Source organism: Gymnodraco acuticeps, unplaced genomic scaffold (assembly GCF_902827175.1).
Source record: "Gymnodraco acuticeps unplaced genomic scaffold, fGymAcu1.1, whole genome shotgun sequence".
Classification (NCBI taxonomy): Eukaryota; Metazoa; Chordata; class Actinopteri; order Perciformes; family Bathydraconidae; genus Gymnodraco; species Gymnodraco acuticeps.
The window spans coordinates 249622-276359 of record NW_022990526.1 but is presented as its reverse complement, the minus strand read 5'-3'; the positions used below and the strand labels follow the sequence as shown (position 1 = coordinate 276359).

Below are 26738 nucleotides of genomic sequence, written 5' to 3'. Positions count from 1 at the left end.
AATTTATGTTTTTGTTATTAAGTAAATGAGAGGTGGAATTATGCAACATTGGCTACGCCTAAAGACCCGGACACACCAATCTGACAAAGAACTGACACAGACGCACCCCGACTGTTGCGTCGACTCGCGTCTCTGCGTTTTGGCCATGTGTCGCACTGGAACACACCGTAAAGACTTCAGCCGATGGCCAAGAAGCACGTACGAACTGCGCATGCGTGAGTGGCAATAACTCTCCTTACCAGCAGGTGGCGGTAGTGTGTATTCGTCATTCAAAAGAGGCAACAACCGGAAGACAGACTGCGTGATAACCGAGAGTAGAAGAACAGACTGTGTGATATAAACAAACAAATAGCGTGTGCGTTCCATTTTCACTCTACAACGAGAAGCTCATGGGGCTTTCCCGAACCGGTGTCGAGAGCTGGAGTTAAATGAAACCTCAGATTTGCCTTCTTAATAGTTTGTTTGGGTCCCTCACTTCCGTTTCGCTTCATATGCACTGATTCGCTAGCTGAACAGCCAATCAGAGTGATTTATTTGGCCGACTGTTTTCGGCCGAAAAGGAGTCGGGTCGGCTGAAAAGACCCGACGGTGCGGGACACACCAATCTGAGTAGGGCGTGTCGACGCTCATCGTCGGCCTGACGCCCACCAACGCCGATAATCGGGTTGGTGTGTCCGTACCTTTAGTGACACAGGACAGGTTGCATGTAACAGTGGATCCATTTTCTATGCTAAAAATAACATGGAGTTAGGGAAAACTGTGCTTATATATTTTTGACAGGAATGAGGGGTTTAACATTACTTGAGGACGATCAATGCAAAGCCACAAAGCTTGGTCCAGATGGCCTGTCCTGAGGATTAAGATCAATTTATGAAGCATGTTGAAACAGTCTGCCTTTGACAAGAGCCTGTCCTATTAAACGGGGCCTTATCTTCTTTACTTACAGACTAATGGTAAGATGCTTTTCAGCATGTTCAGAGGATGTCCATTTCAGTCAATGGAAAGAATCTCTTAGAGCAAATATAACTAACTCATCCATGATACAGAGCTTAAGACCAGAAGGGGCACATTGCAGGCTTCTTTCTTTTTGAGAACGCTTCTAGTTTGGGCTTTTTTAGCTGCGATGGATGGGGACACAGTTCATTACATCTTAGCCACTCTGGGTTAGCAAGTACTTCATCAAACTGGTTCTGTGGATAAGATGGCTAAAAAGTAGTCGTGGTTGTTAAAGTTTGAGCCAGATTAGTTGAAACATCTCAGACAGACACCAGAGAAGGGGTTGAGTCTCACACATCTAACAAAAAAAACATCTCATGAAACGGACAATAAGCATAACATCTGCCATTTCTTAGCCAAGAGCTTTAAGTTAGCAGCTTTAACGATCATACTAGTGTTTTTGCATGTTAAACTCTAACAAATCCTTCATCACAGCCTTTCTAAGCCGGCCACTGCTTTCAGTTCAGTATGTTATGAAAATGATCTTGCAAATACTTTGACAAATTGTTGGCCATTTAGCCTTCTGTAACTAATTATCTTGTGGTATTGCAGTTATGGGAAAAGATGATTATTTGTTTGAGAATGCTTGCTGCAAAGTTGTTTTAATGCTCGACATTAACATTCCGTGGCTTATCCTTCTAGCAACGTACATATGTTTGGCTATAGTCAAAGTTCACTGAAGTGAGTATACGGTTGGGACAGAGGTCGCGTTAACCGAATATTTTCCGTCTATGACGGAATTTTTCCAAGAATGACGGAAAAATCTGAAAGAAGTCCGTCATTTTGACAGATTAGAACACAACCTGGAACAGCGCCAAAATGTCCACCAGCGGCCCACATTATATTACATCCTTAGTGGCCAGGTCGACTGAGGGCGATCTACTGTACTCTACTGTAACTATTATTTAGTAATTCACACCCCTGTCCAGTTCGTGGCGAGTGTGTGCATATTAAGTAGCTATTGTCTAGTCTTGTATTTGACCTCGTTGATTACCTCGTTGTTTAACCGGCTTTAGAAATCACAAAATGTCACGGCAGCTGAGTGTCTGAAGCTTTTTTAATGAGCCCAGTAATTGTGATGGTGTGGATAAACGAGGTGAAAAAAGAGGGATTGATGCAGTGGAGAATGAAGGACAAGCCAGTATGACTAAAACTGACAACGTTCAGCCAGCGGCAGAGGGACAAGCAAGTGGCATGGAAAAATAAATCTTTCATATTCGTTTTGACATGAAAAGTGACCGCACGGTCTCCGTTCATCTTTTTTTTTCTCCATGCCCTTAAAAGTTCTGTATGAACCATAAAAAAGGAATTAATGAACATGTGCTGCTTAGTACCCAAACATAAATATTAAATATGTCTCATCATTAAAACGTGAAAAATAAAATGAGGGGTGATAATGGATTATGACGGAAATTTTACGATCCTGTCCGTCAAAATGTTTTTCATTTGAATTTCTTGTAAGGTAAATCAGGCCATCCTCGAAAAAACCTAATGCGTTTCTTTAAAACCCTGCACCAAGTAGCTGACTATAAGCAAATCTTGCACACAACAGCAATTGCTACCATAACAAAGAGGCAATGGGGGAAAGCCAGGCACTGTAACCCTAAATCAGGGTAGAAAAGGGGGATAAAACAGCCTGAAACTGTGTCGTGTCAGTTGTAGTTGGCTGTAAAGTTAAGCCAAGGGAGTATGCCTGTTCAGGGACAAGGGCACTCTCACAGTTTCAGTCTTTGTCTCTGAGGGGTTTCGCAGCAGCCTAGAGACACAGCAGGCTAATTGACGAGTGTCGGGCTTTGTTTTATCTTGGCAGCCTTGCAGCAATGCCAATGTAATGTTGCCAATGGACAGATGGCATGCCATGGTGCTGAATGGCCGGCAAGAGTTTCAGACTGATTCTCCATGCAAGAGCTTGAGTCCCCTTCTGATCTCAACACCCCCTCCATGCCCCTCTGGATCCAACATTGATAATCCTTACAGAGGTTGGCCATACACTTAAAAGGTCCCCTATTATATTGTTTTTAAATCAATATATTATAGGTCTCAGATATAAGTGTTTGGCTCGAAATATCAAACAGATCATGCATTGTAGCAAACCATAAACCCCTCTGTTTCAGCCCTTTTCCAAAAGTGCTGATTCTGTGTTTGTTACTTTAGATGAAAATAAGGAGCCACTCCAAACGCCCCTCTGAGAGATATTTGGTTAAAATAAACACAATGGTGCTCTCGGAGGAGATTCAGGTGATAAGGTGGGGGGGGGGGGGGGTTACCTTGGTTGGTTATTGGCTAATGGTTACACAAGCCAAACAATTGTTATGACATCATAACGTGGACAAAATCTGATCAGCTAATTTTCAGACAAGTTTTATATATATGGATCAGGACAAAAAGAGAGCGAATTTTTTTTCCTGAAACTTTCAGAATTTCTTAACACAGAGGGGACACATGTTTATGTATAAAAAAGACATGAAAAAGTGGATTTTGGTGACCTTTAAACAGCCAGATGCCAGTTCCTAAAAAAAACCTTCACACTAACAAAGCCTTGAAAAAGCTCTTGTGAAGTGCCATCCTCACCAGTTCTTTGTTGCACCAACAAAATAAATGTCCCATGAAGGAAACTTAATTGAAAACCTTGCTGTCAAACTAAGTGCTTGAGCCTTAAGCAGTTTTAATTACAATGTGGATAGATAATAGGGGTTGGATGACTCACATGTGTGGACTGAGTTCGTAGAAGTTCCTGTTGCGATACTCCTCCACTTTTTCTGGTGTGAAGATGGGCAGGGACCTGTAGGGGTTCATGGAGATCACCACACTGCCAATGTATGTCTGGAGAAAGAGGAAACAAATGAAGCAGTCGGTGTTAATCCACATTTTCTGTGTTTTACGGACTTGTCCTAACCACATGTCCATTTGGGTTGTTAATTCTTAAGTTGAGGTGGGAGGAATTCTGCCTCTTACAGATTTTCACAGCTGGGTATTATAAATGCAGTGTCGAGGCATGCAATGCCTGAAGTGAAACCGAAGACATAAAAACATGGACAAGTTTATGGAATCTGTGGACTGGGCAGTAAACACGGACTGCAAAGAGGTCAATGTGCTGTGGGGGGGGGGGGGTTTAGTGAGTGTATGTGTGCAGGTATTAATGGTACAAAACTAAAGCCTGACATGCCTAGAAAAAATTGCCAACTACATAAAACATAAAGGAAATCTATACAACTCACTTATATCTTAATACATATTCAGTGAAATGCAAGATACCTAACATGTCAACAGTGGGTTTTTAAATCAAACATTGGCAAACATAAAAAGCGCTTGTTTTTCTAGTTTTGTTTCTCTGTTTCACAAATAAAATCCTTTATGCAACATTCGCACAGGTCCTTTTCGACACATAACACTTGTCAAGCAAAGGTAACCAGCCATTATTGTTCATTGTCTTCCTACGCTCAAAACAGAGCCCAGAGAGCACTTTCAAAACATCAACCTGAAACATTTTCTGTGCTTTCCATGGTAATGGCTGTTGCATAACCCACTCTGACAAGAGTAGAGCATGGCCTTCCCCGTGGCAACCACGCAACCTCCCACAGCCTCTCGTTCAATAGCCCACCAGAGGCAAAATTAGGCCTTTTCAAGGGTAGGGGATGGGTGTAAAGGGGAATAATGTGCAGTGTAAACAAAGTATCATGTATTAATATGTGGTCTCTTGACCAAAACCACAAAGAATATATTTGTTAGTTCTGCAGATCATTGGGACTTAGGGACTAGGGAACATTTTCATCAGAAGTCATTATTTAAAATCAGGAAATCACTATAGAAAGAGGGTTTATTAAAAAGAAAACGAAAAAGAAAGGTGTTTCGTCAAACTTCTGACAGGATTTTTAATAAACGGTACTGTGTCCGTCAGCAGAGATCGTTAATATATGCAGGTTATTTCCGCATTAACCATGGTAGTTGAAAAATGTTCTGCTGTCTTTTCTTTATTTTGCATTTCTACACCTGCTGTTCTGCTTGCCATCTTTCCAGACACTAACATTAAAGCTGCTTGGATGATATATTACTTGCCAAACAGCTTGATAAATAAATATTTGTATTTCCTTATCACACAAGCATGACAGTGGAGGAAACAGTGCACAAGGCAGCATATAAATGGCTTCTGTTGCTTTACTAATAGCAGGTTCTGATGTGAAACATTAGTCGGATAAAGATTGGGTCTGATCAGCTACAGATCTGGTGTGAATGAGGAATGGCATTATTGCAATGCGACCAACAATGCAGATAATTAAATAGAGGGCTTTGGGAATTTAATAAAACATGCAAGAAACACTGATTGATTCCTCTTGCTCACAGAAGATGAAGAGTCAGACATAAGAAGTGGGGCATCGGTTAACAGAGCAAGTTTCATTCCCTTTGATATTCCAGAGCGTTATTGGATACATGACGTGCTGTCCCGCTGGAAAACAAAGCCATGCTTCTTCTGCTGCGAGCTGTCATATGATAGTTTTGGGGGTGGGGGGTGGGGGTTGAGGGCCGTAAGGAATGATGCCACATGAGGGAAAAATACATTCACATGTGAGGACTGTACACCACAGATTTATTGGATAAGTATAGGCTTGAGTGCTTCTCCTGGTCATCGCTTTCGAGGTGCGGCTTACGCCACCAAAAAGCTTCCATTATAGACTTTAACCATTTGATTTACCTTTCCATTAAGATGCCATTTCTACTTTTACTTCAAAGACAGTACTAAACAAAAAAAGGTGCAAACAGAAGTAAGGTTTTGCACCTCTTGGAGGAGCTTTTATTACCTAAATAATAAAAAGAATGATTATTTATCTAGCTCCACAACGTTAAAGTCAGCACCATACAGGAAGTAAAAGCTCTTAACTTTTTTGACAGAAAATAAAGAGCATCTGAAATGTGAAAACATTATTCCCTTTCCTCAGCAGGATGTGGGCTCCATCTCGGCAAAATACCCAGCGCGCCACTAAGGAAATTATTGCTATATGAGGTGACATCATCCCTTTAGCCCTGAGCCATGTGAGCCAACAGCAACCAGAGCAGAGCTATAATCATGTTGGCTGAAGTCGAGCTCAGCCAACCTGCGGAGAAGAAGAATCCACAGAACAAAGCCCAGAACAACTGATGCAGGGAGGATGGTTCACCAATCCCGTTTATTCTTCTAGAGATAGCCAGCTATAGCCTGCCAGTCCATTATTTTCCATGACCTCTGCATTATATGCCTCATAAAAAAAAAAAAGGAATCATCTACATTCCTGTGGTGTAATTTATTGATTGGCTGGTTACTGCGGTCTCTGTATCTGTAACACTTCTGTAGCCAATACTTCAATTAGTGGGGGGATGGATCACAATAGAGTTATGAAAAGTATCCGTGTGAGTCCTTAGGGAAGCCATTTGTAATGACAGCCGAGAAGTGCAGAAGAGTCTAACACAACACAAGATTGTTACACTGAGTTCAGGCAAATTGGATCAAATCGATGGTAGACTTACGTAGATCTCATTGTGGTCAAAGCGGTTCCTCAGGTTCGCGATGAACGAGTCTTCAGACAGGGGTTCTAGGAGGACCATGTCTCCAACCCCGATCATGTTGTCTAGAAGTGACGTCTTCACCTCCATTTTGGCTGTAGGTGTGGCCCCCTGCACAGAAACACAAAGAAAGAGATACATTAAACTTTTTGATTTTTTGTTTTCTTACCACCCACCAGTGCATCAGGGCAACTTGGGTATGAGTGGGCCCCAGATTTGTTTGCATGGCACAGAAAAATAAATCAAATGCACCATCACAAGCACTTGTCCATTCATGCTAAAAAACACATGAATGGACCAGAGAAGCAAGTGCAGAAGAAAACCGCCAACAAACAAACATGGTTGTAACAATTATCAAATATCATTTTAAAATCAGCTTAAAGAATAATCGCATACAACTCATTTGTCAGACCCCAAAAAATACACATTTATGTGTTTTGGTACTAAAACATGCATCACCTCTTTACACCCATTGGGCCATTACTTTACATTTGTTGTCCATTATTTCTGAGTTCTCTGGCAAGATCTCTTAGGGGGCATTCTCTGATCACAAAATAAACAGTCCTAAACTTAGCCAATGCAAATAAACTCCGGGGGGGACATGTTGTTCAGCAGTGGTTTGACTCCAGCGGAGGAATCAGGGCCTTTTGATTGGCTATCCAGCCCTGTGGCATGTGAGAACATCCCATAAGTTATTACATAACTAAAGAACTTTGCTCTTGACCCCATGGTGTCTGCTCCGCTGGAATCTGCTCCTGTTTTAGGGGTTTCTTAAAAAACTCAAAGAAATAGACCCCCAAAACAAGTAGATCCCTTTATTGCTTTTCTGCAACCCCGAAAATGTAATATTGCTGGATCTGGGCTGAGGTCGCCGTGACAAAGACACTGCTGGGGATGGCAGTTTTCATTCCAGCGTTGCCTCCCGTCTCCCTTTGGGACAGTAATCCCAACGGTATAGGGCAGGAGATAAAAGAGGGGCCTAGGATACATTCAGGGCCTTAATACAGGGCTTTGCCACGCTGAAAACCCCAATGTCTGCTGTCGCCACAACAGGCTAATAGATGAGGTCATCTATTGTTCACTGCTCTCCAAGCAACCATTACTTTTATTTGCAAACCTAGAAACAGACACTGACTGCAATATGATGTTTAAGATATGCTTTAAAGTAAATAAAGAAGTGATGCGAATGTAACTTATAGAAACCTCCAAACACGACACTCTGCAGGGGAAAATAAAACGTTCTGCATAGATTTACATCACAGACAACTCACAATATCTGATAATGCAGCCACAGATGTGGCGTGTGAAGTTTGTGTCTGGGGGATTAAACAACTGGATCAGAGGATAATACAGTATGTAATCTGAAACAATTGGCCGGCAGCCAAAACACGATTCGAAGCTCCAACGTTTCAGCACAAACCCCTTACTTAGCCAAGACATAGCCCTCTATCAGTTGTCAAAATTGACTTTTAGCAGCAACTTCAGAGCAGCTTGACATTCCTGGGAGAAAAAAAAAAAAAAGAGGATTCCCTTAGCAGACTTCCACTTCACTTCCCCCCAGTTTCTGTTCCCCTGCAGGGCACAATGTTATTGGACTATAAAGAAGTTGCCCAGCTTAGTGGGAGGCAAGACTCAAGTTCCACTCTCACACTCCACATGAAAACAAATCTTTGAAAAGGTGGGCCATCACAGAGGGGGGAGAATGTTGAAGAATGATTGACGTCCTTTTTGCAATTAAGACGTTTAAACTACCGGACTTGCTGAAGACCGGCACATCTAAATCTCGCCGGTCAAAATGTCCGGTCAAAAAATAATTTTCCCTTAGCACAATACCGCATCAGTTGCGCCACTTGTGTGACAGACAAGAATAGTATGTGACCGACAAGAAGAGTCATCAATTCTAATGTCTAACATTTAATGTGGAGAAAGAGATGTCCTGTATGGGTTGATTGTGCGTTGATCTTTTGGTAATGCCTCTGGGTTCCGGTGGGCATGTAAACAAATGCATACTTTGCAGCCTCACCCGGTTGCATAGCGACGCTTATTGTTTAGGTGTCTTGATAAGCAGGTAGTCATATCATTAGCTAGAAGAATTAGCTAGATCTAATCGATAGGGACATAAACGCGAGTCTAATCTGACGGGAGAGAGAGATCAGCTGCTGCTGACGAGTCGACACGCAGCTCTGCATAATCACATGCAGCGGGGAGCGGAGTAAAACACACACTTCAGGTTAGAAAATCACATGTAGCTATTTTAAATACCTCTCAAACTACCTAAACTAGTTATAGATAGTGGTGCACGATAATTATCGACCCGATAATTATCGGTCCGATATTAGGAATTATGACGTCATCCCGATAAAAGTATTAATAGCCCCGATAATATACAATATATTTTTGGGGTAAAAAAAAAGAAAAAAATACTGCGGTGTGGGTGGATTGGGATGAGGGATGCTTGTTTTTCACTCGGCTCCTCCCGTTTTGCCAGTACTGTGGTATTAGTGGTTTAGGAAGAGGGGAGTTTTCACAAATCCAGCGCTCCCTAACTCATGCCTGGCTGTGACGTAAATGGTGTGCGGCCGTGAAGTAGGGCTGGGCGATTTGGCCTAAAAATAAAATCGCGATTGTTTTCTAACTAATGGACAATTTTCGATTTAAACCTCGATTTTTTTCTGTTTTTTTCTAAACGCGAACGAGCCGGCTCCAAGAGCCGGCTCTTTTAAGTGAACGACGGGAGCCGGCTCTCGCCCGCGAACGAGCCGGTTTTTTGTTTTTTTTGCGGAGGGATCTAGATCGGCATGAAGGCACATTATGCAATGTGCACATCATCCCGCTTATTACACATGGCCACATTCTCAACAAAGTAACGACATGACTCCCAATATTAATTGAAATGCTTTTATGGATTTAGAAAATGATTTTATTGATTTAAAAAATAGTTTTATGTATTGATTTAAATTGACAAGCATCCGCTAAGAAAAGTAGTCCGTTGTTACTGTTTGAACTAACGTAGCAACGGCAGGAACTGCTTCGATAGTGTTTTTGAGGAGCTTTTTGATTACAGATTTGAAAACATCGTTGCTTGCTTTAAAAGTAGCACACTTCATGATGTCAGACCTTGGGAAGTATCTAGATATCCCTGCCCTAATGCCAAAGTAACTGCCAACTGAATATGTGTCGCCGTTTGATGTCTATGTCTGGACCGCTGCGTAAAAAGGAGGGTTTCTGCCCCATTACTTCTCTTCTTACTTCTATAAGAATAAAACCCGGAGGACGGAGATCTCTTTTCCTCCCCCTCTACAGACCGCCCAGCAGCTGATCTCAGAGCACGCTCCCATCTCCTGCAGGGGGGCGTGGTCAGCTGCAGCTCACAGAATCAGCCCCCTGCAAAAACAGCGCTGGAAAAAGCAAATGGAGCGAAATGAGGCATGGCTAAAATGCAAGATATTTTTGGTATTTGAAAAAAAAAAAATATTTATATACTTTATATAGGTCGATACAGTAGCCCCTTTTTTAAAAATAGTTTGTATAGGTGTTGCTATCTGTTTTGTGTAGCGTGGTTCTACAAGCAAGTCAATGCATTCATTGGGTGGTATCAGAGATTTACACGGGTCTGTAAATGCAATGAAAACAATTGGCCACAGCAAATCATTTATATTAAACTTTATTTACTTTATTTACTCTTGAATACTTCAGTACAAAGGATGTATTGAATAATTTAAGTGATATATGTGTACACAGAGCTGCAGATCGGGTAGTCACAGGCAATGTGGCTGAGTTTTGTGCGCGTTCTGGAAAGTGAGAGTGTAAGCTACTACGGAGTCCCTTAAAGCAAAAACAAATCTGCGGAGTCTAGAAATGTTTTTAAATCGCGATTTTTCGGTTCAGCCATTTCACAAACAGTAGGAAAGTAAAAATGCAAATTAATCGTTAAAACCGAAAAAATCGCCCAGCCCTACCGTGAAGCCAGGACAGTAAACAAACATGTCGCCGGTAGTATGGGACTATTTCAAAGTTTCAGAGTTAGATAGTTCGCTTGCTATTTGTATTAACAAATGCAATGCAGAAGTTCCACGAGGAGGGAAAAAGGCAACGAGCTATAATACTTCCAACCTGATTAGTCACCTGAAATATCGCCATCGCTACGATGGTGTGTTAAAAGCGTACGAAGATGCCTGCGCTGCTAAACTAGCGGCGAATCCAAAGCCAGCTGCAAAGGCACCGGGGCTTTTACCTATCGACGAGGCTTTTGAAAAAGGCAAGAAGTTTGCCAGAGCCGACCCCAGGGCTAAAACGATCTCTAACTTCATCATAGAAATGATGGCGCTAATAATTATATTATTATCGGTTATCGGTATCGGTCTTGAGAAGCAGGAAGTTATCGGTATCGGTTTCAAAAAAACAATATCGTGCATCCCTAGTTATAGATATGTTTATTTTTACTGTCGGGTCACTCATTACTGATCCGCGAGCTGCATGATACTGACGGGCTGTCAGGAGGGAGAGAGCGCTCCGTTTATTATTCCTGTGTTATAAATTACTGTACACTTTTGAACAATGTAGTTAATCTACTATAATTTGTTTGTATAATATCAAAATCATATAAATTTGTTTTAAAGCTCAATAAATAACAAAGAAGACCTTTGACCGGCACTTTTCTCATTTTGTCCGGAAGATTTCAACTTTAACGGACATGTTGACCGGCAAAAAAAAAATCTAACGGAAACTCTGATGCAAGTACAAAGCAAGGGGACAAATATTTGCTTACTTGTCAGCCCAGAGTTTCAGTGAGGTCTGGTACTAAGTGCCCGCCGACTAGTGCAATATGCCAGTCTGATGGCGTCGTGCCAAAGCATTCCCCGCGACGGCTTATGTCTACCAGCTGCTTTAGTTGTCTGCAGCGCAGTTTAGAATCGACTCGTTTCCTTTTCACATAGTTGCAGATTCTCTGGGGGGGATGAAACAGCCATCACATGCTCTGCTATCATACGTTAAATATAGGGCTTCATTGTAGTGCTGTAGCATCCTAGGTTTTTACATTATTTCAAGAGATTACTAGAGTGGGCCTAGGACGATATGGAAATGTCAGTATTAACCTGGTCAAAAATAACGATAAGAAAACGATATTATTCAGATAGCCATCAAAAATGTCCCAAAAAGATAATACAAAACATAATCTGACTTCCGTCTGCAAACAAATATTTTCTTTTGCATCCGAGATCTCCTTAAATCGTAATCCCTCAATCATCAATCATAATCCCAGCATGAATAAATATGTTTAGAAAAAGACAACATTGTGAAGTATGTTACTTTTTTTTTAATGGAAATCCATGTTTTATTCAAAATCAGGCTTCATCGGTTTCTTCTCTAACAGCTTTTGAAGTATATTCAAGTTATTTTTTGTTATTGTATTCTGATAGTGGAAAATCACCACGATCAACATGTATAGAATTTATCCGATCTGTAAAAAAAAAAATCTAAATTCTAGAATTTAACTTCAACATACATTTGTATAAATTACATGTGAATATACTCTAATGGACAAACGTTTCATGCCCCTCATTGAGTATTGGCCATCCATTGCATGATAATGAATGCCCGCCACAATCAATAATAATCAAACCAATTGCTACAAAGTTAACTACCCAGCTACAGCAAACTTACTGCCCGACAGTAAGTACATGCATGCTACAGTGGAAATGCTGAGTCAGGTCTGGTATAAACAAACCGGAGTTAAAAGGACAAAGCCTCCTCCTCAGTGAAAACAGATGCTGTAGACTCTAATGACCCGGGGGGGGAGGAGAACAGTGTGAACTCTGAGTGTCTGTGCCACACTGTCCAAAAAACATATTGCATGCGTCTGCGGCCCCTCGGCTCCTCTGCTGATAACCCACTACCCCAGATTTAAAACTGGCTTCTAGGCAGCCGCTGACACAATCCCATTAATAAGAGTTGGTGTCTGCTGTTAACTGGTGTACTGGATCCAAAGAGGGGGGGGGGGGGAACCTGACAGCCTTGATTAAACTCAGGGGATTATCCTCACCGCTGGGAGATGAGGAATATTACCAGTCTATGTCAGTAAAAGAACAGATTTGCTTCAATGTACACATGTATGCTAAAAATAACTCCCAGTTATTATTTTCTCCCAAATACAGTAATTTTCTAAAGCAATTTGACCCCGGTTTGAACCTTTGACGAATGACTCTTAGAAAAAGGATTAGCAGTGTCCAGCTTTATCAATCTCTCTGATGCATTTTGCATCAAAGACATTGATTAAACCTTGTTGATGCATGTTTAGGAGGGAAAGTGTTTGCCCACAAAGTTATGCTATTAATCTCAAATAAAAAAATCGCATTAATCAGTGATGTAGAAAAACGTATGGTCCAATACCATCGTCTGGATGCATGTCACTTGTTTTGAGTCTGCTTTCCAAAACTTGATGTTCGGACATTATTTGACCACATTTTGAATCTTAAAAAGAAACATATATTTCTAAATGTCTGGATCTAGACGTCTTTCAATAGGATTCCCTTAATAGTTACTCTAGCTACAACTTCCTGGGTAACTTAGGCACCATCTGCTGCCAAAATATATAGTCAACAAATGATCTGCTGCTTGCACTAAACAACCCCCCTCTCCTCAATTTCACGCATGCGGGCGTCAACTAAAGCAAACCTTGAATGTCAAGAGAAGGACGCTACTGACTTGATGTTTTGATCCTACATACATACAAAGTCACCGAATTGGAAATCAGAGTTGGATTTATAATTCCCACAGATTAAAGTGCTGTATCAAGAAGAGCCAAATTGCTCAACAGGGAAAATAAAACCCAGAGGGAGAGGTTTAATGCAATGGGGACCTGGATTTCAATGCAATATTATGAGACAAACTTTGCTTCCTGCCGCTGACATTGACCTAGATTTCCCAGTCAGATCGAGCTCTAAGGGCAACATGAAAAAAATACCATTAAATGTACATACATTATTTACAGACCCTCGACTGAGCCCACATGTATCTATCTGTCCTTTAGCGAGGAGGAAAAGTCACTGAACCAAAAGGTCAACGACCGAGCAGGCGTTTTAAACTCATATTTAGTAGAGAAAATACAAATAAATTAAGCCAATAAACCAGCTGTTGTACTTGACAGGGTGCATATTAAAAATAAGTCAGCTATTACTTCAAAAGAGATTCTACTGGACCCTAAGCTTTTTCTGTTGAGTTTATACCCGTAAAAAAAAAATATAGCAAACATTTATAGACCTCAACTTGCATTCTGACCAAACATGTACTGAATTTTTTGTGAAAAAGGTTCACAGTCCAAACATTGGTTACATCAAAGATTATCAAGCCTTCCATAAGAGAGGATTTCCTCCAAAATAAAGTCTGGACAGCATATATTTGAGAATAATATGGAGGCCATTTATTCATTTATTAAAGATTAGGATTTGACTGCCGATCACAACTAATTACACTGACAATTCTGTTTCAAAGCTTGTATACCTTTCTGATAAACATGTTTTATTTGTCATCTTTAACAAATAGTATACTCTGCTGCATACTACCTACATTTCCACTTGATTATTTCAAAAAGGTTTGCCCTTTTTTTTTAAAAACACTTGTTATATTTTTGTAGGTGAATAAGGCAACTGTGTAATGCTCTATTATATGTAGTAAAATAAAATAAAATTGTAGGGTAAACAATAGAAGTCAGCTCAGAGTCGCTATCAATTATGTAATGGTCAATATTGTCATCATCAATTAAGCAAGCTCGCATTATATAAAACGTCATGAGAAAGCAAATGAGCATTGTGTGAGCTACACGAAATGATGATTGGCGTCATTCTGCCTTGGGAGCGGTTGTTTGAGAACACAGAGTGCGTATATAGTGCAAACAAATGACAATAAAATGCATTATGCAGTGGACTGCTCTGCAAAATTCCCTGCGGATCCAGTTTGGCCTTGTCGAATGGGGGCAGGAGTCACAACATCACAGGCTGCTGGCACTGATGGAGATTAAAGTCCCCATAATGGAGCAGCAGCAGGGCATGGGACTGTGCCAAAGAGCAGGGACAGAGGTTTAGAGGGGCAGAGAGTGAGCGCAAGCTGCCTGACAAAGTGACCTGGAATCTAGAGTTTCTACACTGCTCCAGGTGTGAGCAAAGGCTGGCACACTGACAACTCAACTTGCAGGCCAACCGAAAACCCCTTACAACGTGCACTTAATGACTGCCGATTTCTATCTTGTGTCACACAGTTTGCGTGTTGAATGGTCTTTCAATGCCACGCCACCTTTCAGTCTGGTTAAACATAAACCTGTAGCCCAAACAAACAGTGCTCTTTATTTACAATACAGCTCAAACAGCAGGGAGGCCGGAACATTTGCAAAACATGAGCCTACAGCCGGCAAACAAAATGACAAAGGGTTCAAACAACCATACCATAATTAATCCAGTTAGCAAACAAATTCTTGATTGAATAGAGACCGGATGACTGATAGGTACAACTCTGTGATGGGTTGGCCTTCAAGCCCTGAACATTTTCTCTGTCAGCTTCTTTCTATGAGCGTAAGTCAGAACAGTTCCGGTAATGTTAGAGCATGTGGGTTTTTTGTCTGTGCTTCTCAATGATTAGATTTATAATGGGCTCAGTTGGATTTTGAATAATAACTTCCAGTAAACTAAACCCAAGGTAAAAATAAATGTGGATACTAGATTGCGCAACACAGCAACTATGATAAGGTTCCTCCTTTTTGAGCTCTTTGGCTTCCATTTGCCAAAGTTGAAAATCGATGCAAGACTTGAGTTCTAATGTTAATCTTAATCTTAATCTTTGTAATTTCCCCCTCCTCTTTTATACTGCATGATATGGGTTTTTATTGTCTGTTTTTTTTCTTTGAGAAGGTCGGCGTTCGATATATTCTTGAAAAAGGCCTGATCACATCCTGTCTATAACTGTCCACAAACAATTGCTCTTTTGGAGAGTTTACACTCCCACAGTGGAGTTTAAATACATTAAACTGGATTGTGCGCAACATAGCTACTAAGCTAGCTTCCTCCATTTTGGACTTTTTGGCTCTGCATTCTCAGAAATGTATAAACATTGATGGGAAAATGTTTACCATTTATTGAATTCATCCAAATGGAGCAGATTATTATTTGTCATTTACCCCCTTCTCTTTATATGCAATGGGTCATGAGTGTGCTAAAATTGTCCATAATATGCATTAGCCTTTGTTGTATAAACACATTGCAAAAAACAAGAGTGATTCATACATAATACATAGACCAGGTGAAAGTTATAAGTCTTCAGCACTGATTTCAACTGCATCATGAAACAGGTGGTAGTTACCTTTGTACTTTTTCACACTTGCAGATGGCAATGTCGTGCGACCATATCTTGAAAAATGCCATTACAGATGGAACATGGATGCTATTATCTATGCACACAGTCCACTCGTAAGTCTCTAAAAAGAGAGATATGGTGGTGATTTATCTAAAAACTATTAGTACGGTGCACAGTCCTCTTTCAGATCCTCAGGGTGCAAGCTGTTGGAGTAACAATAGCTCTGAAGTGGCCTATCAGCTATCAAATAAACGCACACAGGAGAACCCTGCAAGATTAAAAATGTTCACTCCATTACAGTACATGACTACACTGAAACGTTCCCCAGACTGCTGTGCATTAGCAGCTTTGGCGACTCCGGCACAACAGGCAACACTTGGTCTGGCTCGGTTTGTGAATGGAGAAACCAGCTGTAGTGGACTTAACATAGCAACAGTGAGCTGAATTATAATGTAAAGGGTTATTACTCTAGCTGCACTGGGAGAATAAAGACGTAGAGTTTAATGTGTGGAAAACGTGGAGTCATACGGCACAGGGGGAAGTTTAATGGGAAAGACATTAACGACAATATGCGAGTTAGAACCCTTTGAACTCCAAAAGTATCATTTACTAGAAGAAAAAAGCTAAGGTGATGAGTAGGGGCTGCACGATTGGGACAAAAATACATTATTTTGACTGATATTGCAATTGCAATATTACTTGCGATAGATGAATTATCTTTTGTATTACATTTCCATTGACATTTTTTTTAAATTATCAGTTTTTAAGAGGATCTATACCACAAAAAAACGTTTTCATTAAGAATGTAGAATACCATCTGTAGGCAGGAAATTCTCTGCAGCATCACAATACTCCATTAACACACATGCAATATTTGTAATGTACATATTTGGATACTGCACTTGTCCATATTGTGATTTCGACAACATTTTGATTATGTGTGCAGCCCTAGTGATAATAAGGCACTAAATTGGAGATGCAACTGCCAACTACTAATCATTCACAGGACTATGGATGCTTCCTGCGTTAACGGAGGCTGCTGAAGGCTTTTCATGGTCCAGAAAATGGGAGGGGGGGCACCTCTGTTGATGCAGAGCCAACACAAGACGCACGCCTCACTATGCTAAGCTGCACGGGCAGACAAGTGCAAACACTATTCATCACCACGGCACTGGCAGAGGGACTTTGGTCTTGTACAAACACCACATTATTCCTCTGCATCCAACAAAAATAGGCATTTGGCACATTAAAAGAAACTTGGTGTAACTTTTTTAAAGCACACCGGCCAACAAGCTCACCCTGAGGAGAGCTACTGTAGAAGCCAACGCTCTCACGTCTTCCAAGTCTGAGCTAAACGGTTGTTACTTTTTTCAAGGAGAGTCTGTGCAATTCAGAAGGCTTACCACAGCGCTGTACCTTTCATAGTCATCTTACATCACTGTTTGTTTGATCAGCGCGGCCGGGCAATAAAGTTCCCATCTGGCTTCCCAACTGAGACTCTGTGGCCAACAGAGGCGGGACACGTTTGAGGAACACGAAAGAGTGCTTAAAAAAAAAAAAAAAGGGGTGTCTGATCCTCTTGGGATTTGAAGTTCACGATTGGAATTAGGAGTTTAAAAACAACAGTGCCAAGCATGGAAGCAATCTTCCATCAAATGACAAGCTTGAACATTTTCCACTGAATCCATGTTTTCAAATCGGTTATGGCTCAATACTTAACTGCTATTTTTAGAGTGGAAATGATGGAAAAGTTTGGACTACAGTGTTTCAGTCTAAAGTCAAAGTAAACTTGTGTTTAGTCTGAGTACAATCAGCAGTTTCTGAAGACCTTGACTCACATGTGAACACAGTTGCTGTTTCCAAAATGCAGACACATTCAAAACCCTTCCATTGGGATTTTACAGAAGCATTTCTCCTTTGGTACAACGATCTATTCTCATCCAATACCAGAGTTTAATAATGTAGTGCGATGTAGCTTTTTCCTACATCTAGAACAGTCTCTCTTCCCATCAAGGCATTCCTCTCCTCCTTTGATTTTACAAGTTCCCACAGGGGATCCCGGCAGAAAGAAAGCAAGCATGCAGGTTGACTCCTACAAGAAGGAACTTTTGGAATATTTCTCAGAGGTGAATAGCTTTATTCATGCTGAGCAGTAATTTATTCCATTCAGCTGCATTAAGATTTCTGAAAACCATGAAGAAGATGTTGAAACCACCTTCAGTCAGTTTACATACCTTTTTTTTTATCCTGCAAGTGTATCCACAGATCATATAGGGTAGGTCTACATGGTTTTACTTGTAAAGATCCCAACATGGATGTCTAAGTTTACTGTTGGTGCATGTCTTTAAAATTAGAAAAGTGCTTTCTGTTCACTTTTGTGATAACATTATTTCCAGTTATGCAGCCTTACTTTATCATATTGCCATCTGATAAGACTAAACTTGTGTTTGTCTGCTACTGTCCTTGTGTCAGGGGTCTGCACGGGTTTGACTATTGAGTGACAAAAAATGGTGCTTAAACCCGCAGATGTATGCAATTAGCGACCACACTTTACATTGCTTAAATGAGCCTTGGTTTGGATCAAAATATTTTTTTTAAACTGTGAAACTAAACTCTGACACACTTAATCTTACTAGGGTTATCCTCCAACTATTACAAACCGTCCACAAACAAAAAGAAAGATAAACAAAAAATCCCAACCCCCTCCTGCACGAAGTGAGGAGGAATGAATGAGTTGGGGTCTTGGGGAGCATATGGTCTGAAGACAATGCAAAGTTAACTTTGAAGAATACAAAGTCGCAACAATGTCAAGAATATGACCCAAACGATAAGTAGGTAGTGTTACATTTTACAACACTTAAACGATAAGTAAGAGAAGATGTCAAACTTGCCTCTTTATCTCTGCAAGAGTTGCTCCCTCTCGTGCTAAATCCACTCGGCGGGCAAAAGTAGGATCCCAGAAGTGATTCGCCCAGTGTGGAGTGGCTCCTGAAACCCTTCCCGGCGTGCCTTTAGTGGAACTCGGGTCCGCTGTGGTGGATGAGGCTGAACGTGGCTCTCATCCGGATCTCAGCACTATGAATGAAGCTCTGGATGGACTTGAGCGTGCAGTCTGCCTGGCGTAGGGAGTGGCTGAAGCGGCGTCTCTGGGCTAGTCCAGCGTCCCTAATCACCTCCAGCGCGGGGGGAGGTGGGGTGGTGACGCGTTCAAATACTGTCGGAAATATTGGTGTTTATTTTATTTATTTATTTGTTCCACAATGTATCTTCAGTGGTAGAAGTAAACTAGGCTACTTACTGTAAGTAAAAGTAGCAGTAATTAATTGGAAACATTCTCTCTTATACATAGCAGTCATGAATTATAAATCTGACCTAAGAAAAAGTACAAAATTACTCGTAAAGGATGGTGGTTTACGGGATTATGATTATTGATGTGTCTATCACTGGTAAAAGCGGAGCTAATTTGAATGACACACTGCTGCTGGATATGATAATTTACACTTATATGTAGCCTAAATATTTCTTTGTAAGTCGATGTACATTTGTGTATTATTAGCTAATAATCTAAATATGTAAAGTAACTGAGGCTGTCAGATAAATGTAAATGAGTAAAAAGTGAAATATTGGCTTGCAAAATGTAGTAGAGGAGAGGTATAGGCCTAAAGTAGAATGAACAACTTGATTAAAGCAGGCCTACATAAATGTAAGACTTGTAGGCTTCTGTATTACATTGCACAACTGCTGTGTATCTGTTTAACTGCTATATCAAAACCATGCATAGACTGTGATCAAAACACGTTTTCTAATAAAAGGTGACACTTCAAAATTACTTTTAGACAGAAGCACTGAGATGATGGGTTTTTCTTTGGATGAGTGACCTGATACCTTGTGGTGTAGTTATGCATAGTTCTTTTTAAAATATACAGTCATGCATTGTATTGCCTGATGAAGGCATTTAAGTATGTTCACTCGTTTTTGGCATAATATCAATTATAGGGCTACAATTTAAATGTGTGTAAGGAAAAGGAATAAGTGAATTTACCAAACATGTTAATGTAGTTATTGGAATTACAACCAAGATTTACGAGGTGAATATTAACGCAACATTAAAGTTTCCGTTCATCCCGTAGACAGCTACTCCATCCACGCGACAGCCCAACACCTCCCTCCTGTGTCTTAATGCTAGATAGCAACGACTTGTTGGCCTATTATTTATTAATATTAACTTTAGGTCAGTTTGGTGGGTCAACAGAGGGTCGATGAAGAAATGCAACCATAAAAACCCCTTTTCAGTTTTGGGGGGAGATGAAACTGTCTCCCATTCATTGAACCTTAAATAATATCCCTTCTAAATGTAGAGGGGGTGTATTACACTGATACGTGTTACCATACACCATTTTAGACTATACAAAAAGAGTAAAAGCAACCATATCGCATTAAGTACTTTATTTCCCACCTAATTGGTCATAGTTATTTCATTACGACTGCATTTTATCTATTTTTTTTACAGTTTGTGAACTTTACACACCCCCACACCAGTGGAATGACCCACGTAGACTCCGTTTTAATGCGCATGTGCTGTTACGTCCACAATTTCCTCTTCCCTGGAACTGATAGTAACGTTATTGGAGTCCAGTTATATTATTCTTTTATTTCGCGGTCTGTTTTTGCTCATTAAGAGGATTTCGGTGAGTTTATGTATGTATTTTGCTTAACAAGATGTTAATGTGTTGACGGTCGTACATGTAAGCTTATTAAGGCACTGCGTCATGCCGACTCTAGTTAGCTAACCTAGCTTAGCGGTATCCGGTGTTGTCTGAAGCCAGGCATCCGTGGCTTTAACGTATTAAATTCGGTATTACCACAGTTTTCGCTTTATTTCCAGACCATGCTAAACCAATATTTACGGAATGTGTAATGTTAATGCCAAATACCACGTGGTTTAACCGATTCGCATCACAACCTTAAACAATGGTAGACACACGGCGAATCGTGTTGCTGTAGTATCGATGCAGAGTTACTATGGTGTTTTTATTTAAGACAAGCAACTTAACATCACTACATGGCCCTTAAAATATGTCAGACCAGGAAGTAAAAACGATGGCTAACGGCTAGCTTGTTTTTCATTGCATATATGTGTGATCGTTACATCCACTTTAAAAACGACAATGTTATCCCATTGTTTGTTGCCATTACAATTCTCTTTGGATCAACGGCCATTTAAAACGACCCTCACGTTTTACTGTTGTGTCGCACTATGTTAAAACCCGTTGGGGATAACTGGACTAGTTAATTGCAGCCACGTGCATCGCCATGCATCCCTTTTCAATGCACCGTAGATCAATCGAATTTGAAATAAATGGTATTTTATGTGCTGATCGTTTATTTTCCCTATGTGTCTCCTAGAGTGTCTTTTATGAGTAATCAAAGGCAGCAGAAGCCTACGCTAACAGGCCAGCGTTTCAAGACCCGCAAAAGAGGTGAGAAAGTTTAAGGGATCACACTTTTATGCACACTGATTATAGCCAGCTTGACTTTGTTCTGGATTTTTTTTTGGTGGTAATTTTATCTAACAAATAGGTACTTTAACTACTTAAAATCACATACACATAAATGTGATTGTATTTACTGAAAGTCAGTCATCTGTTCACTAACTAGATATAAAGTATATTTAAATTGGCACTTTGTATTCCAAACCAAAGTGTCTGTACCAGAAACGGTGTAAAATCTCCCTATATACTTGAAAATCTAACTTAAATGCCTTATGCAAGGGAGATAAAATGTGACTTTAGATATGGCTTTCGACATGTCTTGTAGAAATGATTTGATCAGCTTTATTCAATGTCTCTTTTTCCACAGATGAAAAGGAGAGATTTGACCCTACCCACTTTCAGGAGAGCATAGTACAAGGTCTGAACCAATCTGGCACTGATTTGGAAGCCGTCGCGAAGTTCCTCGATGCCTCTGGTGCCAAGCTCGACTACCGACGCTATGCTGAGACTCTGTTCGACATCCTGGTGGCTGGGGGAATGCTGGGTAAGAAACGGGACTCTTAAATGTAATACATCGTAAAGATGAAAATTGTTTGGCACGAGACTTGTAGTACCCAGGAAATCTTTAACACTAAATAGCAAACACACGACCATGCAAAGTAAAATTAACTCATTGGCGCTATGAAGCATCATACTGGCAGAATATAGCAAGTGTCCTTTTATTTTCTTTCTTTAGCCCCAGGCGGAACCTTGGCGGACGACCTGACCCGGACAGAGTTTTGCCTCTTCAAAGCACAAGAGGACATGGAGACCATGCAGGCATATGCCCAGGTGAATACCATCAATTACCTGCTAATTTTTCACTTTTATCATTGCTTCTTTAACATTTAAAAAAAAAATATGTCTTATGCTTCCTGTAGGTCTTTAACAAGCTCATCAGGCGTTACAAATACTTGGAGAAAGGTTTCGAGGAGGAGATTAAAAAGGTTTGTCTATGGTAGTGCATCTTTACAGGAACACAACCTGTCTAGGTCCATTTAAAACCATGTTATTCCAACTCAAATGTAAACAGTTTGATAATATTTCTGACTCGATTCAGCCTTGAGGATTTCTTTAATATATATTTTTCTCTTTGTCAGCTGCTGCTGTTTCTCAAGGGCTTCACCGAGTCTGAGCGCAACAAGCTAGCCATGCTAACAGGAATTCTGCTGGCCAAAAGCAATCTGTCTGCAGCTATTCTCAGCAGCCTCTTCAATGAGAACCTGGTCAAAGAAGGTACATACTCTTCTTTCTGCAGGCATGCATAGTTTATTCATAGTTTTGTTTTTGTATGGACTGAGATGAAATAATACGATGAGAAGAGGGTCGATTCACATCATTCTGGGTTGCCTTTACTTTACCTTTTCTTACCAACATCTTGATGATTTATTCAGTTATAAAAGATTTTGAGGTTAAAAGTGAACATCTATGTCAGGTTACACACACATATGTCTCATCCTAAATCTATTTCAAACATAAACCAGCAATGAAACAACCAACATTCAATTCAAGTTTGAATATACTGGGAAATAAGTAAATGCTAAGACATGTTTCATTTATTTTTAGTTAATGCTAAACAGCATTACCTCAATTGATAGATATCATTGGAATCCACGCTTTAACACTCCGCCTTGTTTGGCTAGCGCTCCAACACATTGTACGTGATGTATTAAGAGTTCGGACACATCTCTAAGCAGTTGAACAATCATAACAGAGCTGGCCAGGTAACCAATCAGAGAAGACTGGGTTCTGGTTTCAGACAGAGAGTGAAAAGAGGTGCTCCAGCACAGGCACATTTTTAACATGTTAACATGTCACAGTAGAGGCACAACATACAAATATGAACCTGAACTTTTAGCATAATATATTCTCCTTAAAATGTAAGTTGTACATTATGATGGCTAGATGTTGTAGGGCTTTTTCTTGTGCTCCCCTTCAGAGTTTCTGTTAGAATTTATTTATTTTTGCCGGTCAACATGTCCGTTAAAGTTGAAAACTTCCGGACAAAATTAGAAAAGTGCCGGTCAAAGGTCTTCTTTCGTATCAATCAATGTTTATTTATATAGCCCAATATCACAAATGTTACATTTGTCTCAGTGGACGTCACAGTTTATACAGAATATCAGTATGACAATACGACACCCTCTGTCCTTAGACCCTCACATCGTACAAGGTACTTATGTATTGAGCTTTAAAACAAATTATAGTAGATTAACTACATTGTTCAAAAGTGTACAGTGACTTATAATAACACGGGAATAATAAACGGAGCGCTCTCTCCTCCTGACAGCCCGTCAGTATCATGCAGCTCGTGGATCCAGTAATGAGTGACCCGACAGTAAAAATAAACATATCTATAACTAGTAGGGGTGTAAAGGTACCCGTACCGAAATTATTCGGTACGGGCCCTTCGGTTCGGTACACATGTGTACCGAACAAATATAACGTTAAACATAAAAAATTGAGAACGTGAACAACTTTTTGGAAGTTATCTTAGGTGCTGCGTTGCAGCATTCAGAGTAATTTGCTTACATTGTGTTCAACGCGTCATAGAGCGAGCAAGTCATTTCATTGGACGAGAGGCATACTATGAGAGCTGGTCACAGGGATGCGTTCAAATTTAGTCAGTAATTTGAAGAAATGGCGAACGCAGATAAAGTTGAGCTCGAAAATCCTCCAGCATCATTGAAGTCTCCGGTTTGGGAACATTTTGGTTTCGCAGTTACGTACAAGGATGACGGACAAAGACATGTGGACCGAACCAAAGCTGTTTGTTGGCATTGTTCAACTAAAATTGGTTACGCGGCTGGCAATACATCAAACTTGCACACTCATTTGAAAAGGCATCACCCGAACGTGAATATCACCGGTACCAAAAGACTGAAGTGCAAACCCAACTCGCAAAAAGTTCAGACCGAGCCAAAGCTATTACAAACGCCAAATATTCTTATATTGCCATGTTAGCAAAGCGCTACCTGGCTGTATCTGCTACCTCTGTCCCTAGCGAGAGGGTGTTCTCCACAGCAGGAGACATTGTTAGTGCCAGCAGATCTGCCCTTTCGGCAAGCAATGTGGACAAGTTAATTTTTCAAGCAAGTCAAACTGGCTGCTTAGGTACTAGTACAGTTCAAATACAGATTATTTCAGTTCATCGAAATGCTGCACCTTAATGTTTTATTATATTTTGTATTTATTTGAGTGAATACATTATTCACAGTTTAATAATAATTTAAAAAATATATATATTTTATGATAATTTTTTCTGCTGTACCGAAAACGTACCGAACCGAACCGTGACCTAAAAACCGAGGTACGTACCAAACCGAAATGTTTTTGAACCGTTACACCCCTAATAACTAGTGTAGGTAGTTTGAGAGGTAATTAAAATAGCTACGTGTGTGTGTGTGTGTGTGTTTTGCTCTGGCTGCAGGTGATCATGCATAGCTGCTTGTCGACTCGTCAGCAGCAGCTGATCTCTCTCTACTGTCAGATTAGACTTCACTCACGTTCATGTCCATATCGATCAGATCTAGCTAGTTCTTCTAGCTAATGATATGACTACCTGCTTATCAAGACACCTAAACAATAAGCGTCGCTATTTGGGATGGGTATCGTTAAGGCTTTAACGGTACTACTACTTTTATCGATACCGCAAAGTCCGGTAATTACCGGCTAACGGAAACTATGCTCCCCTTACTGTATTTCTCTTAAACACAATTACAATTAGCATTACCCTTTGCTATTCCAATGATGACGGCATAACTACATAAATATACTATTTGGACTTAATCAGTTGGCAGTGACGAATGCACACTTTGATTCAATAGACAGACATGCAAAACTGGCTGACACGCCAAGCTAGCCTCAAAGAACATGTGTCAACAAAGGGCAGCTGATCAAACTATAGTGCAGATTTGAGGCCAATCTTTCTGTTGATATTTGAGTTTAGAATTGTTTTTATTGTCTTAAATGCAGGACCACACACACATTTTTGATAAGGAACCCCTTAAAAACTGAGAATTGGCAAAAGGATATGTATTGAGTTGGACAATTTACACTTGAAAAATCTACTTTTTTATTGCTTTCTGATTGCAAAACCGTGACAACTACCTCTAACATATTTTAAATTAGTACATCATATATTTATATTATAATCTGTGCAAAAATTGTTTAAATACGTGAGTGAATTAAAACAATGTTTGCATAGATTTGTGTGAGCAGATGCTTCTTTCAATAGTTTTGACTGTCGTATGATGGTAAATCATAGGTAATAGTCTCTATTCCTAATCCAAAAAAATAAACCTGAAAACTTCAGATTGAGAAAAGATAAAAAAATAGCTAAGGTATCGTGTCATTAGTAGGGATGCTCCGATCAGGGTTTTTGGGGCCCATCAGTGATGTTTAAAACTCAAGTTAATGGGGCTCATTCACTGGGGCTTCCACAAACAACATAATTATTACATTCAAAGGAAGTACATTATTCAAGTTTACATTACTTTGGATAATAACACGGGAGAAATGAGCGGAAGCGCTCTCTTTTCCTCTCTCTCCTGACAGCCCGTCAGTATCTCATGCAGCTCACTGATCCAGTAATGAGTGACCCGACAGTGAAGAATAAACATATTTATAACTAGTTTAGCTTGTTCCAGAGGTAGATAAAATAGCTAAGTGTGTTAGGTCTAACTCTTAGTGTGTTTCGCTCCGCTCACCGGTCTGTCACAGCGGGTGGAGCTGCAGGATTTCTGCGTCACACACGTTGCATACAGCTATTTTATTGTCCTTTTCGGACACCTTAAAATACTGCCAGACCAGTGAAGCCATTTTGGCGAGCTTGTTTTGCCGTGCACTGAGAAAAGTGTCATGTATTTTATGTCACGTGATCGGCTCTCCTGATCGGCCTTTATAGAGATCGGCGATAACGATCGGTGATCGATCAGAGCACCCCTTGTCATTAGTATGAATAATATATGGATTGTTAAAGGCTTGGAGTATGGATTGATAAATATCTGAACAATTATGAGAATGGTGCTTTGCTTTGATCTGCCGTCTTTTAAGTCAAAGGGGAAAAAGCTGATGGATGGCTTTAAATAAATCAAAATGGAGCCCAATTATCGCCATTTTGCTAAATCAATCGACACCCTCAAGATAGATGAAAAGGATTTGTCTTTTTCATATTTGCAACCTGTACTTGAAATTGATTGCTAAAACATTTCACTTAAAAAAAATATATATATTTACTACACCTGTGTTCCAAACAAATGTTGTTAGCAGCATCCTTGTTTTTATTATTGTATAGCTTAAAACCTGTCTAATCGCCTCCTGTGGCGTTGTTTA

General features: G+C 40.2%; 2 protein-coding genes across 9 annotated transcripts in view; one reads left to right on the top strand and one right to left on the bottom strand.

Moving 5' to 3' along the window:
* Window positions 1-19053, bottom strand: part of myo1b (myosin IB) — a 77592-nt gene extending 58539 nt beyond the window's left edge. For 6 of the 7 annotated variants that reach the window (XM_034227237.1, XM_034227240.1, XM_034227241.1 and 3 more), the window contains exons 1-3: window positions 18765-19053; window positions 6496-6642; window positions 3704-3819 (exon numbers count right to left, since the gene is read on the bottom strand). In XM_034227237.1, the coding sequence (XP_034083128.1) occupies window positions 3704-3819; window positions 6496-6621 (242 nt within the window). In that variant the 5' untranslated portion in view covers window positions 6622-6642; window positions 18765-19053. The remainder of the gene's footprint in view (window positions 1-3703; window positions 3820-6495; window positions 6643-18764) is intronic. The other variant, XM_034227244.1, reaches the window with a different exon arrangement.
* Window positions 19054-20430: 1377 nt separating this feature from the next.
* The window catches only part of LOC117553357 (basic leucine zipper and W2 domain-containing protein 1-A-like), a 12322-nt gene continuing 6014 nt past the window's right edge, over window positions 20431-26738 (top strand). Inside the window, exons 1-6 of one of the 2 annotated variants that reach the window (XM_034227245.1) lie at window positions 20431-20561; window positions 21280-21353; window positions 21733-21909; window positions 22102-22196; window positions 22286-22351; window positions 22505-22640. In XM_034227245.1, coding sequence (XP_034083136.1) covers window positions 21290-21353; window positions 21733-21909; window positions 22102-22196; window positions 22286-22351; window positions 22505-22640 — 538 coding nt within the window. In that variant the 5' untranslated portion in view covers window positions 20431-20561; window positions 21280-21289. Of the gene's footprint in view, window positions 20572-21279; window positions 21354-21732; window positions 21910-22101; window positions 22197-22285; window positions 22352-22504; window positions 22641-26738 lie in introns of both variants that reach the window. The other variant, XM_034227246.1, reaches the window with a different exon arrangement.